Source organism: Anabrus simplex, chromosome 1, assembly GCF_040414725.1.
Source record: "Anabrus simplex isolate iqAnaSimp1 chromosome 1, ASM4041472v1, whole genome shotgun sequence".
NCBI classification, from domain to species: Eukaryota; Metazoa; Arthropoda; class Insecta; order Orthoptera; family Tettigoniidae; genus Anabrus; species Anabrus simplex.
In genome coordinates this window covers 34895267-34921726 of record NC_090265.1, presented here as the reverse complement: position 1 = coordinate 34921726, position 26460 = coordinate 34895267, and the positions used below count along the sequence as shown (strand labels likewise).

Below are 26460 nucleotides of genomic sequence, written 5' to 3'. Positions count from 1 at the left end.
GCTATACAATTAACCAAAGGAAGGCCTGGAGCCGATTGTGGATCAGGTCATGAGCTCTTGATTTCCAAATTCCTGCTTATGGCCCTGTCATCATGCAGATAGATCTAAATAGTTAAAAGAGGTTAGAAACAGATTTAATATAATGATATCACACAATGTGTATTAATTAGAACAGACTTCTTTAGAGACATCTTACATTCACTACAAATTAATACATGATCACTCTCGCATAATTTCTCACACAATATACACAAAAAGTTCAAATCTGGCAAACCTTGTGGTGAAAGCCATGCACTGCTGGTTGTGTAATCCATGGCAGATGTCATAATTTGAGTTCATGTAAAACATCTAGATTTCAAAATTATGCTGTCACAGGCGTAAAAATCAACCAGCGCACAAGAATGAAGTTAAGAATGTGGCAGTTCGTTCAACGGTAGATATTACAGGAGAGGAAGTAGAGGACAGCCAACAAAATACAGTTTGCGACTTCTTGTATTGTTCTCAATCTTAAAGAAATGAAAGTTTTACAATAATAATAGATTAATAATAATAGCATACCATTAGTCACTTCTCAAAACAGATTTAATGGAATGGATTTAAGAGACAGAGTGCTAGAAAAGCTATGGTTTGTACAGAAAAGAAAGAACTTAATATTCCTAATGATGAAAATAATGTGATCTCAGATCCAGAACTGTCAGCCCTGCAGTATAGGGATACGATGCCTGCCTCTTACGCAGAGGCCCCAGGTTTGATTCCCGGACAGGTCAGAGATTTTTACCTCTATCTGTGGGCTGGTTCTAGGTCCACTCAGCCTATGTGACTACAACTGAGGAGCTATTTGACAGTGAAATAACAGCCCCGTCTAGAAAGCCAAGAATAACGACCGAGAGGATTCGTCATGCCAACCACATAACACCATGTAATCTGCAGGCCTTCGGGCTGAGCAGCAGTCGCTTGGTAGCCCAAGGCCCTTGGAGGCTTTGGTGCCATGGGGTTTTTGAAGATCCAGAACCAGACAATCTAGAAAGTGAAGTCAAGTGGGCCCTAGAAAGTATTGCAAACAACAAGGCAAGTGAATATGATGGAATTCCAGAAGAATTGTTCAAAATCCTAGGAATGGAGCTCTGTTCAAGTGTTACATTCAATATGTCAGCAGATATGGAAAAAGCCAGCAGTGGTCAAAAGATTGGAAAAACTGAGTGTTCATCCCAATTCCCAAGAAGGGCAACGCTAAAGAATGTTTGAACTACCAAACAGTCACACTCATCTTGCATACTAGCAAAGTTATGATCAAGAACCTGCAAAATAGGCTTTGGCAGGCCAGTTTCTGAAGAGGAACCAGAGATCAAGTTTCTAACATTCACTAGATTATGGCAAAGGCGAACAATTCCAGAAAGGCCTGTACCTCTGCTTGACTATGCCAAGGCTTTTTTGACTGTGTCAATCACAATAAATTGTGGCAAATACTCAAGAACATGAGAATACCAGTTCATTTTATTTGCCTTCTGGAATCTCTTTTCTGACTAAGAAGCTGCTGTGAGAACCCTACAATGAACAATTAAATTTGTCAAGATTGAAAAATGTGTATGAAAAGGCTGCATACTGTCACCCCATTTATGCAACTTCTATGCAGAGTATATTATGAAGAATGTCAAGTTAGATGAAAAAGGAATTGGAATTAAATTTGCTGGCAGAAATATAAATAACCTCAGATATGCAGATAAAACCATCGTAATGGCAAAAGTGAAGAGGAGCTATAAAATATATCCTACAGAAGGTAAGAAAAGTAAAAAGGCTGGCCTCATGTTGAATGTAGAGAAAACTAAAATCATGGCCACTAAACTTATCCCTCCCTGACGTATAGAGGTAGTTCCTAGGTTCATCCACCTAGGCTCCAAGATCAATGCAGACAGTGACTGTAGCCATGAAATTAAAAGATGATGAAGATGCTTGTTGTTTAAAGGGGCCTAACATCTAGGTCATCGGCCCCTAATGGTACGAAATGAGATGAAATGTAATGACAATTTAAAAGTCCAAAATCATTAACTGACCAGAATTCAAAACGTGATGATGAAGAATGAATGAGTGAATATGAATTTAAAACAATCAGTGGATTCAACCTGCAATACCCCACATTCCCCGAAACTATCGTAAAACAATACTACTACAGCCCAAGGGGCTACTTCTAAAGCACAATCCTGAATCAATGATGCTTGTTGTCTAAAGGGGTCCAAAATCCATCGCTAGTAAAGTATAACCATGGTATTTTTCACATTGCGGTACTAATCAATAGTAGCGTAGGCTCGTGGAATTCCACACATTATGGTACTATTCACAGGTAATGTAATATGCGCATGTAACACAGATCTATGGTGTTTCTCACATTGCGGCACCACTTACAGGCAACCCAAACCTATGGTGTTCCTCACATAGGTGTACTAATCATTAGTGATGGGTAACGCTCTCGCTCGAGACTGACGTCACAGATCTCGAGACCGATTCTCCTGTATTGCAAGCTGTGCGTCATCGCAGTAACTACGAGTGTAAGCTTGATAGTATATCATCAGCAGTTCTCATATGGAAATGTGTGTGCCGAAAAATGTTACTAAAAGCCTGGGAGAGTACTGCGTTTTGAACTGTTAGCCCCTTAATACCATTAACGAAAGTGAAAATTGAATGTCAGTATCTTAAATTGTTCACAACTTATTTGAGGTGGACATCTTAGCTGAATAACCCTGTATAATTTGTGAATAACTGTAGATAGGATATACACCTACTTGGATACTAGAGGCGTGCATTATTCGAACTGGAGATGGGGAAAGATGTGCTTTGCTACATATGCAACCACCATTACACACGAGTGGAACGTGTAATGTAAAATGCCTGAGTATGCTCCAATCCTTTCGAGAGGGGTGGTGGGCATCGCTCTCGAGACCGATTCTCCTATGCTGGAAGCTTTGTGACGTCCCAGTAACTACGAGTGTAAGCTTGATAGTATATCACCAGTTTGCATATGGAAACGTGTGTGCCAATACATTTTGTCAAAAGCTTAGGAAAGCACTGCAAGTTTAACTATGAGCTCCTTAATACTATTAACGAAAGTGAAAACAGAATGTCAGTATCTTAAACTGTTCACGACCGATTTCAGGTGGACTTCTTAGCCGAATAACCCGTGTAATTTGTTAATAACTGTATATAGGATGTACACCTACCTGGATACCTAGCACTTGTTGTCGACTGGGTAGCTTCTTGTGATGCAGACCGCCCCGGAGGTGTTTTGTGACGATTCCTCTTCAGCGATAGTATGTATTTTTAAGTGCCGGATCATCGTGGAAGTATTTCTGCTGACATATTTTAATTCTTTTGAACAAACAACACAGCGGGCTGTGTTATGTGACATCTCTTCAAAATAACTGACATCCACGACTTACATTGCGTTTCGGACATAGTCTTCAAGTTGTCGCGTACAACTGGACACAATTACACATTGCACTGCCATGTACAGAAATACCTAATTATGACGCGAATACTATATAACATTGTAAGAAATTATTTCTTTCATCACCAAAATATCGGTAAACACAAGCAGTGGTCATATGATATTGAATGTGGGGTCTGATAACGATGTACACCTACCTGTCAAGAGAATTGGAGCATACTCAAGCATTTTAGATTACACTCATGCATAATGGTGGTTGCATATGCAGCAAGCTGCATCTTGCCTTGTCTCGAGTTCGAATATGCACGCTTCTAGTATCCAGGTAGGTGTACCTACAGTAGCTGTCAGTTTCTGTACATACCCTATTCATTCGCATACTTGCGCTGCATGTAATGAGAGAATGCGTAACCTTTACAATTATGTTATACTGCGTCAAAATAGACCTCAGTAGAAATGAAATAAATGAACGCCCTAGTCGCTTGTTGACACCTACTTACGGAATGGAGAAGGCACGTGGTTTGCTATTCGCATACTTGGCACAAACAACATTCAGCTTCGCCTACCTGTAGACCTACGACACGCTGCACGGCACACAATGCGGGGACAACGCTCTCGAGATCTCTCGAAATTTCTCGCGAGAACTAGTACCTGTGCTAGTCTCAAGAAATATCGAGACCTCGTCTCAGACTGCCCATCACTACTAATCATAGGGACTCATACTATCCTGTGGTGTTCCTCATATAGTGGATACTAATCACAGGCAATGCAGACCCACGGTGTAGCGTATATAGCGGTACTAACCACAGGCAATGTCCAGACCCATGGTGTTTCACATAATGGTACTAATTACAGGCAAAGTAAGCCCATGGTTTTCTACATGTAGTTGTACTAATCACGGGTACTGTAAATCTCATCATGATTCGCACTCTGTTTCTACTAATCACAAACCTAATGCACACCTAACATAGTGGTACTACTCGCAAGTAAAAAAGGTGACCCGTGGTGTTCCCTGCGCGATGGTACTAATAGGGATGTATAGAACTAGCACCGATAGAGTGCAGTGCTGTTGTACTGGGTAAGCGCAAGGCGCTCTTCATTTGTCTCCTGTGTACTCATGCCGCTAATATCCACGAATTTAAGTTGTTTAAATTGTTATTTTCGTGACTATGCCGAGCTATTGCAGTGTTCCTCTTTGTAAAAATCAGGGAAGCTCGTTTTCGTTTCATCAGTTTCCACAAAATAAAGAAATGAGGAAGAAATGGTTACATACTATTAGAAGGAAACATTTCAGTGAGAAGAATCTGACCAAAAATATTAAAGTGTGTTCCCATCATTTTCAACCCGGAGACTTCACGAAAACTTTGTTGGGTAAGTGCGACTTACGAACGGAAATAATTCGTATTTTCTACCTATAAAGTGATTAGGCATTTCGATAACAACCACAGAATTTATGTTTCTATTTAAAGGTGAGAGAGCAAGATTAAAACCGGGCGCTGTTCCATCGCTTTTTCCATGGACCACGAACACAACAAAAAGAAGGAAGAGGCCATACACAAGAAAATCGCCGGATTACCACGATAAGCTTACAATATTGGAATCTTCAGAAATCATCCCCATTGAAGTACGGGAAGAAATCGTGAATATACCCGAAGAAGTGAATGTAACATCTGTGACTCCCATTTTCATAGACGTCAGTACTCAGACAAATACTACAGGTAATTTGGTTGTTGAGCAAATAATGAATAATCCTAATGCCGTATTGCTTTATACAGGGTTTGCAGATGTCCAACATTTTAATTTGGTGTTTGCTGTTTTGGGAGAAAACAGATACAATTTACAGATATTCCCTCTTGAACCCAGACTGTGTTTCTTATTGACAGTTATGAAGCTTAGGACCAACAAATCTGACCAGGAACTAGGCCTTAACTTTGGAATCCATAAAACTACTGTTGGAAGAATATTTAATGTTTGGATTAATTTCATGTACTGCCAATTTAAAGAGTTGAACATATGGCCTGATAGAGAAACTGTCCTTGAAAACAGCCCCCTTGCTTTTAGACAGAAATACCCCTCGACTAGAGTAATAATTGATGCAACTGAGATTACAATAGCAAAACCTAAGAACCCTACAGCACAGCAAGCTACATTTTCTACATACAAAAATGCAAACACAACAAAGGTATTAATAGGTATAAATCCATCTGGTTTCATAAGTTTCATATCTGATGCATATGGTGGGGCAATATCAGATAGGCAGTTATTTATCCGATCAGGAATGTTGGATCTCTTGGAAGAAGGAGATTCAGTTATGGCAGATAGGGGGTTCAACATTCAGGTCTGAAAGGCAAAAGGCAGTTTACTCCACCAGAAAACATTGAAACAAGGAGGATAGCCTCTAAAAGAATACACATAGAACGGGCTATAGGACTTGCTAAAACATACAAAATACTGCAGTCAAAATTGCATGTCAATAAAATTTGTCTTTCAGGGAGGATAATATTTGTATGTTTTATGTTATGCAATTTCAGGAAAACCATTATGTCAGGTTAGGATGACTGGAACAAAATATTCATGGTAAAACTTGTCTAATTTTGCCACCATTTCATGAATGAAAATGTCATCTCTCTCTATTTCCAACACTAGCATGTCAACAGCAGTGTACACAACAAAGCCTGTAACAAACAGCTGGCCTTGCCCTTGGAAGTAATGGTTGTGATTTTTCTTGAGTATCACTGCACCACTGCTCTCACCCAAGTATGGAACACATTTGATTGAAATAGCTTCATTTTTATTACTCGGCAACCCTTTAAGTTCCAAGACTCTATCCTGTCCAATTAATCCATCACAAGATGCTGCCAGATAATGTCTGATAGGATGAATAATGAGGCCACACTTTTGGACTACATGGCCTGTTAGCTGAGAATATCTGTCCCTTGCTGAGTCTTCCATTTGAAGTCCCCATTTCATATCACTGGAGCAAAACAAACTTCCCTTGAATAAGGATTTTGCTAGGGCTTTAGGTGTTTTTGAGTGACAGATTTTCCCAAAATTACTTGCTGTCAAACGATATTTCCTCTCTTTGAACCATAGACTTTGCTGGGATTGTTGTCTAGTATTTTCCTCAATTTTCTTCCTTTCCTCATCATTGACTCTTACAAGATTTTCAGCTTGTGTCGCACATGGATCCACACCATAATGGTGGTCATGAATGACATCAAAGCAGCTGGCCTGTTCTTTTTTTAGAGCAAAAGAAAAAGCAAGCTTATGTTGGGAACTTTTCACAATACCTTCAACATATTGCTGATATCCAGGCTGATTAACTCCTGACAATGGCCTAACATCATGGCAGGGTTCCTGGAAAACTTGTTCCAAGGGCAAACATTCCACTTTCATAGGGCTAACTGGCCTCAACCGTTTGGAAGGGGGATGGTGAAAAGTTTGTAAATTTTGGGTGCATGTTTCTGAACACTGAACAATACCAGTCTTGGAGAAGTGCTCTAATGCATAGCTTACAGCAGCAATATGCTTACAACATGCCTTGGGGCCTGCTCCAGCAACACATTCACATTCCGCTCCTATAATGTCACCAGGTACTCCTAAAATAAGCTTCACATTATAGCTTTTATGTTTTGTGTACTCGGATTTCACAGCACTGCATATTAGAATTTCATCCGATTGAAAAAAACATTTTATAAACAAAACAAACTTTTCACTGAAAAGTCTGTATCCAGCATCACACAATGATTTGTAGTTGGAAACAGGTGCTCCATCTATTTCCGATTTTCTAAATACAAAATAATCCATCAAATGCACATTTGTGATGGTGATCTTCACCTTATGGCTGATAGTCAATTCTTCAAAGGAACCGGTACTAGGAAACTGAAGAAATTCACATGCCTTTGGTGGTGGACAAGGCTGTATCTGCAGTTTCATGTAGGCCATCAACCTAAAAAAATACGTGAATTGAAGACTATAAGCAAGTAGAGTAAATGCGTATTTAAATCTCTATTTATGATTTAAGTCTTGTGGAGGTATATTTATATATTTCTCAATGTACAATAATCAAGTAATTGTATTCTTTAGGAAAAGGCATGCTGACTCCTATTTATTATTTAGATAATAAAGTGTGTTAGAATTTTGTAATTACCGCTGTACTAATTCTTCCTTCCTCCCGCTAGTTTTAGCGCCTCTGGTCCGTAGCTCATTTTGCAGCTGTTTAACGCTTAAAGGCTTAAAATCGTCCATAATATACTAGGGGATATACCTGTACAAATAATTAATATAGTCTTGGAGTAAAATTAGAGAATATATAGTAGGCTTTAGCTTAGGAAACTCGGTCACAATCTGTATATTTCTCGCAGCTGACTGGAAGAAACATAAGACAATCGCCTTGCGCTTACCCAGTAGTACACGAGCGCTATCTGGCGCGAACTTTCTCTGCCTACATCCCTATTATAAGTAGTCTCATGGTTCTAATTCGATCATCCCCCAGTCGCCCCTTTTAGTCCCCTCTTACGACAGGGTGTATTCTTTGTCTGCATCCCCCACCCACAGGGGGTGAAATTAAAAGACACTTACTTCTTGGGGGGAAAGGGTGAAATTAAAAGACACTTACTTCTTGGGGGTAGAGGGTGAAATTAAAAGACACTTACTTCTTGGGGGGGAAAGGCAACGGCCAATCTTGACAGTGGTTTAAAGGGTATAGATATAACTTTAAGAATAAAGATCCGTACAGTAAACTGGAATAACGACTGAGTGGATTTGTCATGTCAATCACACGACATCATGTAATCTGCAGGCCTTCAGGCTAAGCAGTGGTCACTTGGTAGTCCATGGCCCTTCGGGGCTTTTGTGCCATGGAGATTTTGCAGATCTAGAAAGTGAAGTCAAGTGGGCCCTAGAAAGTATTGCAAACAACAAGGCAAGTAAATATGATGGAATTCCAGCAGATTTGTTCAAAATCCTAAGAAAGGCACTGTGCAAGTGCTACCCAGCAGTAGTCCTATTTTCCTTTGTCAATACCTTGTGTTGACGTCAAACTGTCACACCGAAGATGGAATATCTAGCTGATTTTTTAATTTAATGTTGTTGATGTTTTCATGTACCTTGATTTGTAAGACCAGATATATGAAGTCTGTACTTTTTTAACGAAAAGTTAAGTCCATGAATTTGAGTAATTTGTGGTAAACAAAATACTTCTAAAACTTGTAATAAAGTTTTTTCTGTTGTACAATATGAAGACTTCCTTCCAGTGGTGTATTTGGAAATACTTTTGCATTGCTATACTATTTAAAAAATTTGTTTTTATATACATATAGAAGCCTATTAAAATTTTACTACACAGAAACACTAATGTTCAGTTCTGACCAAAATATCCATATTTCTATATGTGTGAATCATTTCCAATTGCTCTGGATAATCTGAGTTCTGGAATGAAAGCATGGAATGGGTTTGTGGAAATAGGAAATGATTGTACAGGGTAATCAAGAACAGAAGGCTCAAGCAAGATGATATAAAGGCAATAGAAGGAAACAACGGAACCTTAGTGCGAGACGGAGATGAAATCAGGAGTGAATTTAAGACTTTTTTCGATAAGCTTTTAAATGGAGTAGCAAGCACTACATCAGACACTGAGGAACCCTGTCCTAGCAACGAGGAAAGTGTTATTTATTATTTTATGCCTTTATTTCCATGGCGTGACTCAGGCTATGAAGCCTGCTATTCTGCCATACCATGTCTTACAATGTACATTTTTTGCTAGGGGCTTTACGTCGCACCGACACAGATAGGTCTTATGGCGACGATTTACAATGTACATACAGTTCATAATATATTACACACAAACTATACTACTAAACTGTACATATGGTTATAAAAACACATTAAAGGAAAGAAAAATAAACATATCTAAAATAATCCAGAATAAATAAAATTGTCCTAATGCATCAATAAAAACAAATTTGGTAAAATTTAGCAACATACGGAATGAAATAATAAAACAGGAAAGTAGAATTCATGTATTTACACTCAACTTGATCAGTCCAAGTACCGCTACCAACATTTCTTTTTAAGTACCGGTTCAGACAGGGTCTCCCTTAGGTCAATGGGCAACGAGTTCCAAGTTCCAACTCTACTGACAACAAAAGAATTATTGTAGAGGGTGGATCTGTGATTAGGTATTTTGAGGGTTATGTTAGCTGCAGCTCTGGTCGGGATGTTATGAATGGCTGAGAGCAACTGGAAAGAACCTGTTATTAACCCATTTGTTCCCAGAATTTTTTTTTTCGAAGGATTGCCTTGATTTTCACAAAAGTTACTCATTAGGGGGTGTGGAATTGTAAGAAAAAATGAATTTTGAATTAACATCATTTTCAGGGTTATTTTTAGCCTGGCCGGATTTCCTGCCAATGGGATTAATCATTATCTGTTTCAACTTGTCACTTTTATTTCAACTTATTGTCAAAGTACTACATAATAATGCTCATCAGGTTAAACATTTACAACAATATGACAAAATATATCAACAATGATGACTGAGTCCACATTCTTACATAACTATAAAAACGTTTTGAAACAAACTTGTTAGGAAAACTTGCACTGTGTTGTTTCTTTACAGAGGTCTCACATGGTAGTGCTTGTGACATTCAGGATGAAGAGGTGTGTTACATTTTTCACACTTGTACGTTGTTCTACCTTTGCACTGCTTGCATCTCGAATTAGGTTGCTCACTTTTTATTATCCAATGATTTCTTTCATCAAACCGTGTTGCATTATAGGCGGTGCCACTGATTTGAAATCTTGGACCGGAGCACTTCCGTTCACTTCCATACTGCAGGAGCAGTTGCTGACTAATATCTTGCTGGAACATTAGCAATGTTATATTATTACCAAGACTTCGGAAAAGGCGCCAAGCGTTCACAACAGCTGCGTTCAGCCCCCAAACAAACAATGGCCACCACCATTTTTTGGATCTGATATGAATCCTGTATGTAGCCACATACTGGTCATGTGAATCAACTCCTCCCATGTATTTATTATAGACTGCTATTAGTTTAGGTTGAGGCACTTGGATAGATTTCTTCAGTTTGGCAGACCATCTTTTAGCAGATGTAAGTGGATTGGATTTTACAGCATTACTAGCAACTGTTACAACTCTATTGTCAAACCACCTTACTAACACTATTGTATCATCGGCAACTGTTTGGTCCATAGCTCCCCTTCCTTTCTTTTCTAATGATTTCTTGTCAATGTGGGGTGCATCTCCAATCCTATTTTCTCTGATAGTCCCCGTAGCAGCTATTCCTTTTTGTGACAAATCTTCCAGAAGAGGAATGGAGGTGAAAAGATTGTCAAAAGCAATATGTGAACCAGCTTCAATGTTACATTTTTTGGCAAGTGTTGTAACAATATCATATCCTTGGCCTGATCCTGAAGGTGGAATACGGGTGCTGCTTCTGCAATATGGTCGGCATGAAGCATATAGCCATCTGCTGAACAAATGGTCCAAAGTTTAAATCCAAACCTGATGGGTTTGCCACGAATGAACTGTTTTGTACGGTGTCTTCCATAATAAGGTACTATAGTTTCATCAATGCTTAGAAACTCTGGATTATCTATAGCTTTGAACGCTTCATTGAGCATGTCAAACATGGGCCTAACTTTGTAATAACAGTCTCCATCAATAGCTGTGTTATCTGCTAAGTGAATCCGTCTCATTATATCATCAAACGTATTTCTGCGCATGGATTTACTTATAAGTTCGTTATGTGTGTCAGAGGACAAACTCCTGAACATACGTCTGGTAGGCAAAGGTACGTAACCAGATAGGAGTAATATTTTCTTTAGTCAAGCACTCTACTGAAAGATTCTTTTGTCCACTGTATATTTTACTTTGCTCTAAAATGTGATCAATGAGTTTATTTGGATAAAGTACCTGAAAGGCGTCCATAGGAGATTTCAAGTGTTCCCTCCAATAATCTGTCAGATTTGGATGGTAAGGCTCTTTGTACGATGGTATGTTTAGTCCAACTCTTTTGTCACAAGCACCAAAACTTATTTTCTGATTTTTCTTCTTTTTTGGTGGCATTTGAGCTTCATCTGTTGTAACAGCTGGTCCGGCTAATGATGTAACCGAAGTATGGTGCACAGATCTCTGGTGGAGGACATTGGAGGTCTCTCTGGATATAGGAAATTTAGATGACATATTGGGTGCAAGGAAAGCCATTTTCTCTAGTCCACTTTCTTTGACTGGGTCGATGGGTATTACTGCTGAGGTTGATGGTGAGCATAAAGTGTTAGAGTTACTAAATACTGGCTGATCTTCGTCCGTTTCTATAAGAAGTTCAGCAGAACTTTTGAGTATACACCTAGGTAAATGATGCAACTGAAAATCCACTTCATCATCACTTTTGTCGGAGTCAGCATCTGTCTCTGCGTCTGCATTTTCAACTGGCGGGAGTACAGAAATTCCAGTCACATTGACATCATCCAGCGCATCACATTCTAACAGGTCACATATTTCATTGACGCACAGCCTAAAATAAAAAGAACACGCATTTTTAGAACTATAAGTATTATGGCTAACAATGATAATGTTATATCCCAATGGCAGGAAATCCTGCCAGAGGATTTAAATTGTTCATTGTTGCCCTTTCAAAAATAATGTTCAAAATTCCAGTAGCAACACAGTCTTCCTGACTGTCTTGAGAACTCAAATACATAATACTACTCAAATCCAAGCTGAAGTAAAGGAATACTTACGATGTATGTCTGTTGCTGTATGCCATTTCATTCCACTCTGTCTTTTGCTCAAACTAATACACTTGTGGTGATTAATAGCACAAAATGATGGTATGGATCTTTATAACTGGCTTCTCTATGAAGGTCAAGGAATATGTTAATGCAATGAATAAACAAATTAACTGAATGCACTGCCATCTAGATAGAGAAAACTACACCGGTAGGAAATCCTGCCAGTGGGATGAAATGGGTTAAGAGGATGTCTACTTGTATATTATTTTGTGGAGGAGAAGCAACAAATGATAGCTACGACACTGTTTTGTTTAAGTCAACTTAACTCGTGGAATGCAGGAGTTATAGGATGAAATTTTGGAATGTTCATTATAAAGTGGGCACAAGCATTCTGAGCTCTCTTAAGTAGTCAAACAGAAGCATTATTAGCTGTTGAACCAACAGCTTTCTGACCTTGAAAGGAAGTAAATCTTTCACTTTAAGTGAGTAAAGGGAGAAAAATACTCGTTGGCATATAGCGATTATGTGTCCTGTTCAGTCAAGGTTTTTGTCCAGCATTAAATCTTTAACTTTGTTTTCAAAAGGGATGATTCCATTTAAGGTTATTGGGGGATATCTACATTCGTTAAGTGATAATGGATCTTCGATGTACCTATCATTATAGCCTGAGGTTCATTCTGAGTCATAGAAACACCAATTAGATGGCTGGATATATAGAAAAGTCACTGAAAAGTATGAGGAAAGGAAAAGCAGTTGGAGTGGATGAGTTAAGTGCAGATATGTTGCTAGCAGCAGTCCAATGGTCATAGACTCCTTAACACAGTATGGAAGGAAACGCCATTCCCGAAGACTAGAAGAAGGATATAATACCTCTTTCCAAGAAGGGGAGTAGACGGAAATGCATCAACTACCTATTTTTTGCTAGGGGCTTTACGTCGCACCGACACAGACAGGTCTTATGGCGACGATGGGATAGGAAAGGCCTAGGAGTTGGAAGGAAGCGGCCGTGGCCTTACTTAAGGTACAGCCCCAGCATTTGCCTGGTGTGAAAATGGGAAACCACGGAAAACCATGCATCAACTACCATGGAATTACTCTGCTCTTTCACGGTCTAAAACTTGGGGAAAAAAATCACAGAGAGTAGATTAAGAGGAATTGTAGAACCTTTACTGGAAGAGGAACAATAAAAAGGCTTATGATAGCGTATCAAGGAAGCGTCTGGGAATGCCTAAAAGAGCTGAAGGTTCGCAACAGTCTTATTGCAAAAGTGAAGATGCTGTATGATAAAACCAGAAGTTATGTGCAAGTGGGTTGCGGGCTGTCCAAATGGATGCCATAATAAAGGCACTGAATCGACTTGCAAGGTTTTCTCTTTGCAGGCAACATGGTGATCTGGGGCGAAAGCGAAAGTGATGTGGAGGAAAAGCTGCAGAAACTGGGTTGAGAGTTTAAGAGACATGATTTAAATATGGGCAAGGCTAAGACTGTGGCGATGAAGTTACATAGGGGAAATGACGAACCACAAATCATACTAAAGGACACCAAAGTGGACAGTGTTTCAAAGTTGAAGTACTTGGGTAGTTAAGTATCAAAAGATAACCTTGCAAAATACGAGGTGGACAGTCGAATTAACAAGACAACTCAATTTTACCACCAAGTAACTGCTGTGGGATAAACAAGTACCATTAAAAGCTAAGATGACATTATATAAATTCTATTATACACCCAACCTCACATACAGCCTGGAAACTACCACATTAGCAAGACAAGACAACTCAAAACTCCAAGCTACAGAAGTACCTACGCACCATGAAGTAGAAGACCAGGAAGGACAAGATTTTTTTTTTTTTTTACAACTTCTTTTATGTCGCACCGACACAAACAGGTCGTATAGTGATGATGGCATCGAAGGATCGGAAAGGCCTTGGAGTGGGAAGGAAGCGGCTGTGGCCTTAATTAAGGTAGAGCCCCAGCATTTTCCTGGTGTGAAAATGGGAAACCACAAAACCACCTTCAGTGTTGCTGACAGTGGGGCGCGAACCCACTATCTACCAGATGCAAGCTCACAGCTGCGTGCCCCTAACCGCAGGGCTAACTCGCCCGATAAGTACAAGATCAGAAACAAAAATCATCTGAAAGGAGGTGTGAATAGGAAACTCCCTACTACAAAGGATCCAGAAAGCAAGACTGAAGTGTAGACATGATATAGGCTTTTGGGCTTATGCCATGTCAAGGAAAAAAGGTGAATTCTTTACAATTCCAAAGGTGAATTCTTTACAATTCCCAGAAAACTTTGCTCTGCGCCTTCAGAAGAAAATCTTCACTGTTTTCCAATTGGAGAAGTCTTCCTCATGAGCAGTTGAGATTTTGTTCTGAAGAAGTGGAGTAAAGTTCTCTGCGAAATGTAAAGAATTTCATCTTGTTTTCTTGACATGGCATAAGCCCAAAAGCCTATATTATATTTATAAGGAGCACTCGAAAGAGTATTATGTATGTTGTGCCAATTTACATTTTGCTGTATTCTGTTAGAGTCTTTATTCTGTTTTTGCACTTTAGCAGATGGTAGCGGTCACACTTTTCCTTACACAGTGTACAAACACAGTTATCTGTTGGGCTGTGGAATTTTGTTTTTGGACATATTTTATAGTGGAAGCCATATATTGCATATCTTGTTATGACATGTCTTTGCTCTTGAAATTGTTTGGTCCAGTTTCGATCGATCATGGCGTCACTTCCGTAGAATTCGGGGTCTATTTCCGCGCGTTTCTTAAGAAGTTTTTTCTGAAGCTCTTGGAATGGACCGGTAGATGGCAGTGGTAGATTGAGTCGTAGATCCTCAATGAAGTAGGTTTCCCGTGCTAGTACATAAACAAGTCTGGAGGGTGCCAGTTTACCTACTCCTAGGGCCTTCTTCAGGAACGTTGCTTTGACCTTTTCTATCATCTCCAAGTCACCGATTGTCAGGTTGTCCCATATTATTTCGATTCCGTATGACACAATTGGGGTTATTGCGGTCTTGAATAGTCATCACTGTGTTAAGGGATAGCATAGATATATTCTTGATATTGTGGATGGCTCTGATTGCTGCTGTCGTTCTGTCTATGACGTGGTTATTGAAGGATGTCATGCTCGTTTGGAACGTGATGCCCACGTATTTGAATTTCTTGACTATTTCTAGTAGTTTATTATTTAATGATATAGCGTCGTCCTTGGCCACCTTGCCACCTTTTCTGAACACCATCTGTACTGTCTTTTCCTGGTTAATTTCAAATTTGTTATCTGAAGCCCAAGCTTCTAACTTCATCACTGTCGACTGTAGTTCTGCCTTTGAGCTCGATCCCAGAGCCATGTCATCAGCGTACATTATTAGAGTAATCTCAGGGGAGCCTATATCATGTCTACAAGTACAGGCTGCGAAAGCATCAATGTTAACAAGACTGAAGTGGTTTGGCCATGTAAAAAGGATGAGTGCAAGCAGGGCTACAAGGGAATATGAAAGAGAAGTAACAGAAAAAAGACCAGTGGGAAGACCCAGAGAAAAATCAATCAATCAATCAATGATCTGCATTTGGGGCAGTCGCCTGGATGGTAGCTTCCCTATCTGCTGTTTAAGCTACCTAAGTCTTTTCTCCTCCTCTGCAAACCATGTGACCTTGCCGTGGTGGGGAGGCTTGCGTGTCCCAATGATGCAGATAGCCGAGCCGCAGGTGCAACCATATCGGATGGGTATCTGTTGAGAGACCAGACTAACGAATGGTTCATCGAAAGGGGGGTAGCAGCCTTTCGGTAGTTGCAAGGGCGGCAGTCTAGATGATTGACTGATATGGCCTTGTAATAATACTCAACATGGCTTAGCTGTGTTGATACTGCTACACGGCTGAAAGCAACGGGAAACTACAGACGTAACTAACTCCCGAGGACATGCAGCTCTCTCTGTATGAATGATGTACTGATGATGGCTTCCTCCCGGGTAAAATATTCCGGAGGTAAACTAGTCCCCCATTCGGATCTCCGGGTGGGGACTACACGAGAGGGGGCGATCATCAGGAAGATGGATACTGACATTCTGCGAGTCGGAGCGTGGAATGTTAGAAGTTTGAATCGTTGTGGTAGGTTAGAGAATCTGAAAAGGGAGATGGATAGGCTAAAGTTAGATGTAGTTGGCATAAGTGAAGTACGTTGACAGGAAGAACAAGATTTTTGGTCAGGCGACTACCGAATTATCAACACAAAATCAAACAGAGGAAATGCAGGAGTTGGTTTAATAATGAATAAGAAAATAGGACAGCGGGTAAGCTACTACGACCAGCATAGTGAAAGAATTATTGTCGTCAAGATAGACACCAAACCAATGCCCACCACAATAGTGCAGGTCTATATGCCTACTAGTTCAGCGGATGATGAAGAAATCGAAAGAATATATGAGGAGATAGAAGATTTAATACAATATGTAAAAGGTGACGAGAATCTAATTGTGATGGGAGACTGGAATGCAGTGGTAGGCCAAGGAAGAGAAGGTAGTACAGTAGGAGAATTTGGATTGGGACAAAGGAACGAAAGAGGAAGTCGGCTGGTTGAATTCTGCACTGATCATAATTTAGTCCTTGCCAATACTTGGTTCAAACACCACAAACGACGGCTGTATACGTGGACGAGACCTGGAGACACTGGAAGGTATCAAATAGACTTCATTATGATTAGGCAGAGATTCAGAAACCAGGTGTTGGATTGCAAAACTTTCCCAGGAGCAGACGTGGACTCTGACCACAACTTGTTGGTCATGAAATGCCATCTGAAGTTGAAGAAATTGAAGAAAGGAAAGAATGCAAAAAGATGGGATCTAGACAAGTTGAAAGAAAAGAGTGTGAGGGATTGTTTCAAGGAACATGTTGCACAAGGACTAAATGAAAAGGCTGAAGGAAAGACTATAGAGGAAGAGTGGAGAGTCATGAAAAATGAAGTCAGTAGGGCTGCTGAAGAAATGTTAGGAAGGAAGAAAAGATCAACTAAGAATCAGTGGATAACTCAGGAGATACTAGACCTGATTGATGAACGACGAAAATACAAGAATGCTAGAAATGAAGAGGGCAGAAAAGAATACAGGCGATTAAAGAATCAAGTGGATAGAAAGTGCAAGATAGCTAAGGAAGAATGGCTGAAGGAGAAGTGCAAGGATGTCGAAGGCTGTATGGTCCTGGGAAAGGTAGATGCTGCATACAGGAAAATCAAGGAAACCTTTGGAGAAAGGAAATCTAGGTGTATGAATATTAAGAGCTCAGATGGAAAACCACTTCTAGGGAAAGAAGGCAGAGCAGAAAGATGGCAGGAGCATATCCAACAGTTGTATCAGGGTAAAGATGTAGATAATTTGGTTCTGGAACATGAAGAGGCTGTTGATGCTGATGAAATGGGAGACCCAATTTTGAGGTCAGAGTTTGACAGAGCTGTGAGTGACCTAAATAGGAACAAGGCACCTGGAATTGATGACATTCCCTCTGAATTACTGACTGCCTTAGGAGAAACCAGCATGGCAAGGTTATTTCATTTAGTGTGCAAGATGTATGAGACAGGAGAAGTCCCATCCGATTTTCAGAAGAATGTTGTTATACCTATTCCCAAGAAAGCCGGTGCTGACAGGTGTGAAAACTACCGCACCATTAGTTTAGTATCTCATGCCTGCAAAATTTTAACACGTATTATTTACAGAAGAATGGAAAAACAAGTAGAAGCTGAGTTGGAAGAAGATCAATTTGGCTTCAGAAGAAATGTAGGAACACGTGAAGCAATCCTGACTTTACGTCTGATCTTAGAGGATCGAATCAAGAAGGACAAGCCCACGTACATGGCATTCGTAGATCTAGAAAAGGCATTCGATAATGTTGATTGGACCAAGCTATTTATGATTCTGAAGATGATGGGGATCAGATACCGAGAACGAAGAATTATCTACAATCTGTATAAAAATCAGTCTGCAGTGATAAGAATCGAGGGATTTGAAAAAGAAGCAGCAATCCAGAAAGGAGTGAGGCAAGGCTGCAGTTTGTCCCCTCTCCTTTTCAATGTTTACATAGAACAGGCAGCAAGGGAAATCAAAGAGAAATTTGGAAAGGGAATCACAGTCCAAGGAGAAGAAATCAAAACCTTGAGATTTGCCGATGATATTGTTATTTTATCTGAGACTGCAGAAGATCTCGAGAAGTTGCTGAATGGTATGGATGAAGTCTTGGGTAAGGAGTACAAGATGAAAATAAATAAGTCCAAAACAAAAGTAATGGAGTGCAGTCGAACGAAGGCAGGTGATGCGGGAAATATTAGATTAGGAAATGAAGTCTTAAAGGAAGTAGATGAATATTGTTACTTGGGTAGTAAAATAACTAACGATGGCAGAAGTAAGGAGGACATAAAATGCAGACTAGCACAAGCAAGGAAGAGCTTTCTTAAGAAAAGAAATTTGCTCACTTCAAACATTGATATCGAAATTAGAAAGATGTTTTTGAAGACGTTCGTGTGGAGCGTGGCATTGTATGGAAGTGAAACATGGACAATAACTGGCTCAGAAAGAAAGAGAATAGAAGCTTTTGAAATGTGGTGTTACAGAAGAATGCTGAAGGTGAGATGGATAGATCGAATCACGAATGAAGAGATACTGAATCGAATTGGTGAGAGGAGATCTATTTGGCTAAATTTGACGAGAAGAAGAGTTAGAATGATAGGACACATCTTAAGACACCCAGGACTTGTTCAGTTGGTTTTTGAAGGAAGTGTAGGGGGTAAGAACGGTAGGGGTAGGCCAAGGTATGAATATGACAAGCAGATTAGAGCAGACGTAGGATGCAATAGTTACGTAGAAATGAAAAGGTTAGCACAGGATAGGGTGGCATGGAGAGCTGCATCAAACCAGTCTATGGACTGATGACTCAAACAACAAGAACAAGTCTTTTCTTAAATGTTTGCAAAGAATTTGGAAATTTAATGAACATCTTCCTTGGTAAATTATTCCAATCCCTAACTCCTCTTCCTATAGTAAATAAAGATGTTGAGGAGAGGACAAGATTGGGATAAGGTTATGAGAGAACAGTGTTTCATGGACAAAGATCTACACCACACCCGGGCAACTGGAGATGGTCAACGATGATGATGATGAAGTTCTAATGTACAATATGTGCCATGGAAGATCAATGAACCACACATGCTACTGGGTTTGCAAGTGTTAGGGAGCTTCATGACAAGTCTCGACTTTTAACAAAGCTTGTCATATGTTCAGCACAGGAAGGGAATGGGAATAGGGAGAGTAGCCCAATGTATAATGCTGTTGCAAATTACTAAATACAAATAGGTATATAAATAAGATTTGTACAAAAGTACACAAGTCTCTTTCTTTTCCTATACATTTTCTGACTGTAGGAGAAGAATATAGGCCTATAGGTTGTATAATAATATTTAGTAGTGATCAAAGTTGAATTTTTTTTTGCTATTTGCTTTACGTCGCACCGACACAGATAGGTCTTATGGCGACGATGGGATAGGAAAGGCCTAGGAGTTGGAAGGAAGCGGCCGTGGCCTTAATTAAGGTACAGCCCCAGCATTTGCCTGGTGTGAAAATGGGAAACCACGGAAAACCATTTTCAGGGCTGCCGATAGTGGGATTCGAACCTACTATCTCCCGGATGCAAGCTCACAGCTGCGCGCCTCTACGCGCACAGCCAACTCGCCCGGTCAAAGTTGAATTAGATCAGTTTCCAGCTGAAGGTGAAGACAAGTTAAGGACTCGTGGTGCTGAGTTATCACATTCAGACCACAGTCAGCATGAGTGTTACGAAAGATTTTACTCATAGGGTCAGTCATGCTGCAGTAGGACTATCTGGCCCATTGAAGAAAGTTTTTTTTTTTTTTTTTTTTTTACGTCGCACCGACACAGATAGGTCTTATTGCGACGATGGGACAGGAAAGGGCTAGGAGTGGGAAGGAAGCGGCCGTGGCCTTAATTAAAGTACAGCCCCAGCATTTGCCTGGTGTGAAAATGGTAAACCACGGAAAACTATTTTCAGGGCTGCCGACAGTGGGGTTCGAACTTACTATCTCCCGAATACTGGATACTGGCCGCACTTAAGCGACTACAGCTATCGAGCTCGGTGAAGAAGAAGAAGGTGAAGGTGTTGACAAACGACCCCACTCCTAATCTTGCCTAGTACACCTCATTTTAGCACCGCCATCATCAGTTTTTGCAGTTCCCTATACTGCAAAACCTCTGGATCTGGTAGTGCTCTTTGAGGACTCAACCATCCTATGGTCTGTATGACCTACCGATAATATAAAAGTCCGAAACAGAATCGCGCGGACATACCATAATTTTCCTGACTGGCCGACGACTAAATAAATCAAAAGCAACAATCGTGATTACTAAATAAATGTATACCTTGGAAAAATCTATTTGTGGCTGCGGGCGCAGATGTTCTGGCAATTCATCCTCCTCTAAAGGTTCATCATCTTCCTAGTCAAAGACAAAGAAAACATTTTTTAAACAAAATGATTAGCATGTTATACTGCGAACTCAGTCACATTGCAAACATGTTTTAAAAATGAATCAATTAGTAACACTTTAACTTCTAACAGAGTCACAATGCTACTAATAACCTACCTCCCACTGATCTAGAAGTCTTTCTAAATCAGCATCAGTATAATCCCGAATGTCCTTTTTGGCCCAGGCTGGTTTATCCTTTTCGTTAAACTTTTTGCAGTATACAGTATACATAACAATCACACATGACAGAATAAATATGATATTTTTCATTTTTCTTATCGTTAGAGGTATTTATCACGGTCGTAAAGTTTACTGTAAAATCTTAACCTATAAACATTCCCAATCCCAATATCAAAGACTTGCTGTGCCAGCTGTCAGGGGCCACGCGCTGAGCTAAGCACGTTGCGGAGTAAAAGAGAATTCCATGGAATTACTCTCAATCTCCTCAATGAATTACTCTGGCGGTAATAGTATTCACTGATGACTTGATCTTCTAAGTCTCCCTCTCATATCCTTTGTGAGGCGTAACCTATGATCATCATCAGTGATACTGTTGACAAATTTGTGTTATTACGTGTTTATAGTGATCTCAATGTTCCTTGAACTTTCTAAATATAGTGGTGGTAGGGTAGGAAATGTAGGAGACGTCTGTCATGGAACAGCTGATAAACGTTCTGATTACGCAGGCTCTGTTGTTAGTGCCAGATTAGTACGAAATTGAAATGATTGTTAATGACTTGGTCCGTGAGTGCCTAGTGATTAAGTATAGGTAGCAACTATAAATCAGTGTTCTTTAGGCTATATTAGAGGAAGTATATGCAGATGTGTTTTAATCGTAGTTTTAACTGGTGAGGTCATTCTCGCAGCAAGTGTTTGTGGAAATATAACTAACTGACAGTTCAAGGTGCAAATCAAAATGATAGAATGGAATCAACCAGCATATCGAAATTAGCTTCTGTTCTTCGAGAGAATGGAGATCAGGTGCTGAATGCAAACAGCAAGCTTTCACTAAATACGACCCTTCTTCAGAATCTGAACGATGCGTTCGCCTCGATTGTTGAGAGTGACGAAGATGACACTTCAGCTTTTCAGGTTATAAAGACGTACAATTCTAAAGTAGACTTTCTGCATGATGTGCAGTTTCTTCACGATTTTGTCCAGAAGACAGCGGGACTGAAATTAAGTCACAATCCTGTGGCAAATGTGCCTATTAAAGGAACTGTAGATATAAGTAAATTTAGGAATTTAAAGTTTTTAGAATTAAAAAAAGTGCCTGTTACTTTGGTGAAAGGTATACAAGGTATCAGAGGTCGGTTACAATCCCTTGTGTGTATCAGATGTGTTCAAAAACTAGAAGAAATTTTGTTAAGCTGTGGAGCAGATCATAGTACAAACTTTACATGGGGTGAACTTCGCGAGGCTGTTTTTAGTTATAATACTATTGAGTCACTGGACACTTCTCTTGAATGCACCCCATGGCTCCAGATCATTGATCTTAGTCATAACAGACTGAGAAATATGGCAGCTATTGAATGTTTACCTAATCTGAAATATCTTAACATCAGCTATAATCTTTTAGAATCGGTTCCAGTTTTTAATAAATTTGCTTGTAGGAAAATGCAGGTTCTAATCCTGAAAAACAATTATATTGAAGATCTTTCAGGTTTGTAAATATGCATTAATTTATGTGACTATCTGTTTTGCATAGGTATTGGCTTTGATAATGAACAAATATTTTACTTTTCAGCTTTGGAAAGTTTGGAAAATTTATCTGAGCTAGACTTGTCTTGTAACTGTCTTACGGATCATGAGGAGTTGGTACCTCTCTTGAAATTGTCATCTTTAACTTGGCTCAGCCTCGAAGGAAATCCACTGAGCTTCCATCCTAAACATCGTTCCTTCACTGTACATTACCTTCATAGAAAGGCTGCTTTTGAAAAGGTATCATCATCATTATTTATTTATTTATTTATTTATTTATTTATTTATTTATTTATTTATTTATTTATTTATAAATCATAAATCATACAGAGTTTAAGGATGATCTAGTGAAAAAGTGCAAGCTCCGTGTACATTACATGTTTCACAGACCCATTAAGGGATAGTCCGCGCACCTTTAGCGATATTACTTCGTACGGAGCTGAGGAGTAAGGAGGGAGCTCTCCGGGTTCCGGTTATACTGACAACTAAATGGAAATTAAATGTGAATTGAATCGATACTATGATCGATCAATATGAATTTTCTAAACATTTATTATCTTATGCCAACAACTGTGTCACACATACATTATTTAACATTATATAACATTTCTCGATGTGAATCTTGTTCCTAGTATGAATTCTATAGTTTGGCTTTGCCGTGTAAACAACAACAGTACTAGTACGTATAGTGTAGCCTACACCAGATGTCGCGCAGCGATGCATAAGCGATTCATAGTTTGTGTTTCAAAGGTTGCCAATACGAATCTCGAAGATAACCGAGGTCGACCGATTCAGCGCTAGGGTGTGCGTGTATCACTAAACGGTGCGTCTACTGTACCTAATATTTACAATAACGATATTATTCACATATTTACACTTGCACTCACTCCCTTTCATTTACACACACAGATTTACCATGTCTTTTTTACATGACTCTTAAAGTGCGGTAGAAGCAAGGCTTTTATTTAGGCGGTAGTCCATTCCAGAGTCGTGAGGAGCGGCGGTAGAAGCAAGGCTTTTATTTAGGCGGTAGTCCATTCCAGAGTCGTGAGGAGCGGCCGTAGTAACCGGATTGGAAGAGGGTGCTACAGACAAATTTTTTTTTTTTGCTAGGGGCTTTACGTCACACCGACACAGATAGGTCTTATGGCGACGATGGGATAGGAAAGGCCTAGGAGTTGGAAGGAAGCGGCCGTGGCCTTAATTAAGGTACAGCCCCAGCATTTGCCTGGTGTGAAAATGGGAAACCACGGAAAACCACCTTCAGGGCTGCCGATAGTGGGATTAAAACCTACTATCTCCCGGATGCAAGCTCACAGCTACAGACAAATGGGGGCAAAATTAACGCCTTTGCGGACAGAGTGAAAGGATAGGGAAAGGCTGTGGAAAGGGTCGAGGTTAATGGAGCCATTGCGCGATTTTTGCAGGAAGATCAAGTCAGTTCTTGTAGGAAAGGTTAGCTGAAGGAAGATGGGAGTGGTAAGTTATTAGCCTCTCCAAACGACTCTGTTTTCTCTGAAACTTACTGAGGTTTGCGACTCTGGTGGCACTCCGGGCAGGAAAACCATAGGTCAATATGGGTCTGACCATGTTGAGATATTTAAAGTTAAGAACTTCATTTTGGTCCTATTGAATCTAGATTTACACTATAAATTGAGGATAATTATGTCCACCTTTTCAATACAAAAACAATGTGACGTCATTAACACATCACATATTTATTACCCTTCAAACATTGGGACCGGTTTCGGCATTATTTGTATGCCATCATCAGCCATAGGAAACTTTGTGACAAGGCCTAAGTACCATATTAACATAACTTACAACATACATATATATATATAAAAATTGAACATATTCTTACATGACTATTAAAATTTGGTGTACACCATAAAACCTTAGATTAAAATTGGTAGCATATTTTATGCGACATATTATGACTTCATACAATTATTTGACTAAAGTTAAAGCTTTTTGTCAGTTTTTATAAATATTAAATGTTAATTGAGCATCCAGATAACAATTTTCAATCTTTAAAACTTTTATAACTACTAGGCGTTAAAGATAATAGTGCATTTGTTTGGTCAATAATACTAAATTGACATGCATTAAAATGAAATCGCCTACTGTCAGATTGGAAAACAGTGACCTATTTGTACTAGGTATGGGGTTAAGTTACATTATAAGTCTTTAGTAATTCTATATCTTGCGTTAATATAGTTTGGTTATTTAATAACAAGTCGAATAAAATTATAAATTTGGCTGATATTTTAAACTTTAAAACATTAATTGTCCATTATAGAGGTCCCTTTTTCAGTGAAGATATATAGTGAGCAAAACAGTTCCTCTTAGAATTGATTGCAGGTTCACTCTGTTTTAGGTGGATTTCGGATTGAATAAATTTCTTATTTCGTAATATAATGTCGTTGAGCAATGTTCGTATATGTAATATACATATATACATGCATAAAAGACGGAATATTACATATACGAACATTGCTCAACGACATTATATTACGAAATAAGAAATTTATTCAATCCGAAATCCACCTAAAACAGAGTGAACCTGCAATCAATTCTAAGAGGAACTGTTTTGCTCACCATATATCTTCACTGAAAAAGGGACCTCTATAATGGACAATTAATGTTTTAAAGTTTAAAATATCAGCCAAATTTATAATTTTATTCGACTTGTTATTAAATAACCAAACTATATTAACGCAAGATATAGAATTACTAAAGACTTATAATGTAACTTATCCCCATACCTAGTACAAATAGGTCACTGTTTTCCAATCTGACAGTAGACGATTTCATTTTAATGCATGTCAATTTAGTATTATTGACCAAACAAATGCACTATTATCTTTAATGCCTAGTAGTTATAAAAGTTTTTAAAGATTGAAAATTGTTATCTGGATGCTCAATTAACATTTAATATTTATAAAAACTGACAAAAAGCTTTAATTTTAGTCAAATAATCGTATAAAGTCATAATGTCGCATAAAATATGCTACCAGTTTTAATCTAAGGTTTTATGGTGTACACCAAATTTTAATAGTCACGTAAGAATATGTTCAATTTTTATATATATATATGTATGTTGTAAGTTATGTTAATATTGTACTTAGGCCTTGTCACAAAGTTTCCTATGGCTGATGATGGCATACAAATAATGCCGAAACCGGTCCCAATGTTTGAAAGGTAATAAATATGTGATGTGTTAATGACGTCACATTGTTTTTGTATTGAAAAGGTGGACATAATTATCCTCAATTTATAGTGCATATTGAGGTAGGCTGTTCGTAGGGCCCTTGATTTTAAGCCTGTTATGTTCTTGCTAAGAAATCCCATAATTTTCACTGCTTTTCACCTTCGACTGTTCTTAATACAGGCTGAAAGGGGATGTTGTACCACGATGTACGGGAGACCTGAGAATGATTTTTTCAAGAACTGAGCGAGTTGGCCGTGCGGTTAGGGGCGCGCAGCTGTCGGCTGGCATTCGGGATATAGTGGGCTCGAACTCCACTGTCGGCAGCCCTGAAGATAGTTTTCCATGCTTACCCATTTTCAAACCAGGCAAATGTTGGCTGGGGCTGTACCTTAATTAAGACCATGACCGCTTTCTTCCAACTCCTAGCTCTTTCCTATCCCATCGGTGCCATTAGACCTATCTGTGACAGTGCAACATACAGCCACTTGTAAAAAATTAATAAAGAAATAAAAATAATTTGCTAGTATGCATGATAAATATGTTTGGTAGAAATTCAATAACTGCGGCTTAAGTTTTATAGCATTATAATGGATTTGAAATAGTACAAATCTTATGTGGAATACCTTGTAGAGAAGAGATGTATACATTGCATCAGCCATGGAGCCGTCTACCAGTCCTCAGAAGTACATTTACTTTTATAACCTAAAGTAATTTAGCACACACCATTCTCCATTGCTCAAGCACACTGTAATAGTAAGTAAGGCCTGCAATTCCATTAGTTGAAATACAATCGGATATGACATCATTTCGAAAGTCAAATGCATTCCATTGAAA

General features: G+C 39.1%; 2 protein-coding genes across 3 annotated transcripts in view; one reads left to right on the top strand and one right to left on the bottom strand.

Annotated features, from left to right (window-relative positions):
- boca (LDLR chaperone boca) overlaps positions 1–21279 on the bottom strand; it is a 44282-nt gene extending 23003 nt beyond the window's left edge. Inside the window, exons 1-2 of the mRNA XM_067155994.2 lie at positions 20829–21279; positions 20607–20681 (exon numbers count right to left, since the gene is read on the bottom strand). Of these exons, the coding sequence (XP_067012095.1) occupies positions 20607–20681; positions 20829–20981 (228 nt within the window). The 5' untranslated portion in view covers positions 20982–21279. The remainder of the gene's footprint in view (positions 1–20606; positions 20682–20828) is intronic.
- A 28-nt stretch (positions 21280–21307) lies between these two features.
- The window catches only part of LOC136883729 (serine/threonine-protein kinase 11-interacting protein), a 252167-nt gene continuing 247014 nt past the window's right edge, over positions 21308–26460 (top strand). For both annotated transcript variants that reach the window (XM_067155993.2, XM_067155992.2), the window contains exons 1-2: positions 21308–22374; positions 22459–22652. In XM_067155993.2, the coding sequence (XP_067012094.2) occupies positions 21636–22374; positions 22459–22652 (933 nt within the window). In that variant the 5' untranslated portion in view covers positions 21308–21635. The remainder of the gene's footprint in view (positions 22375–22458; positions 22653–26460) is intronic.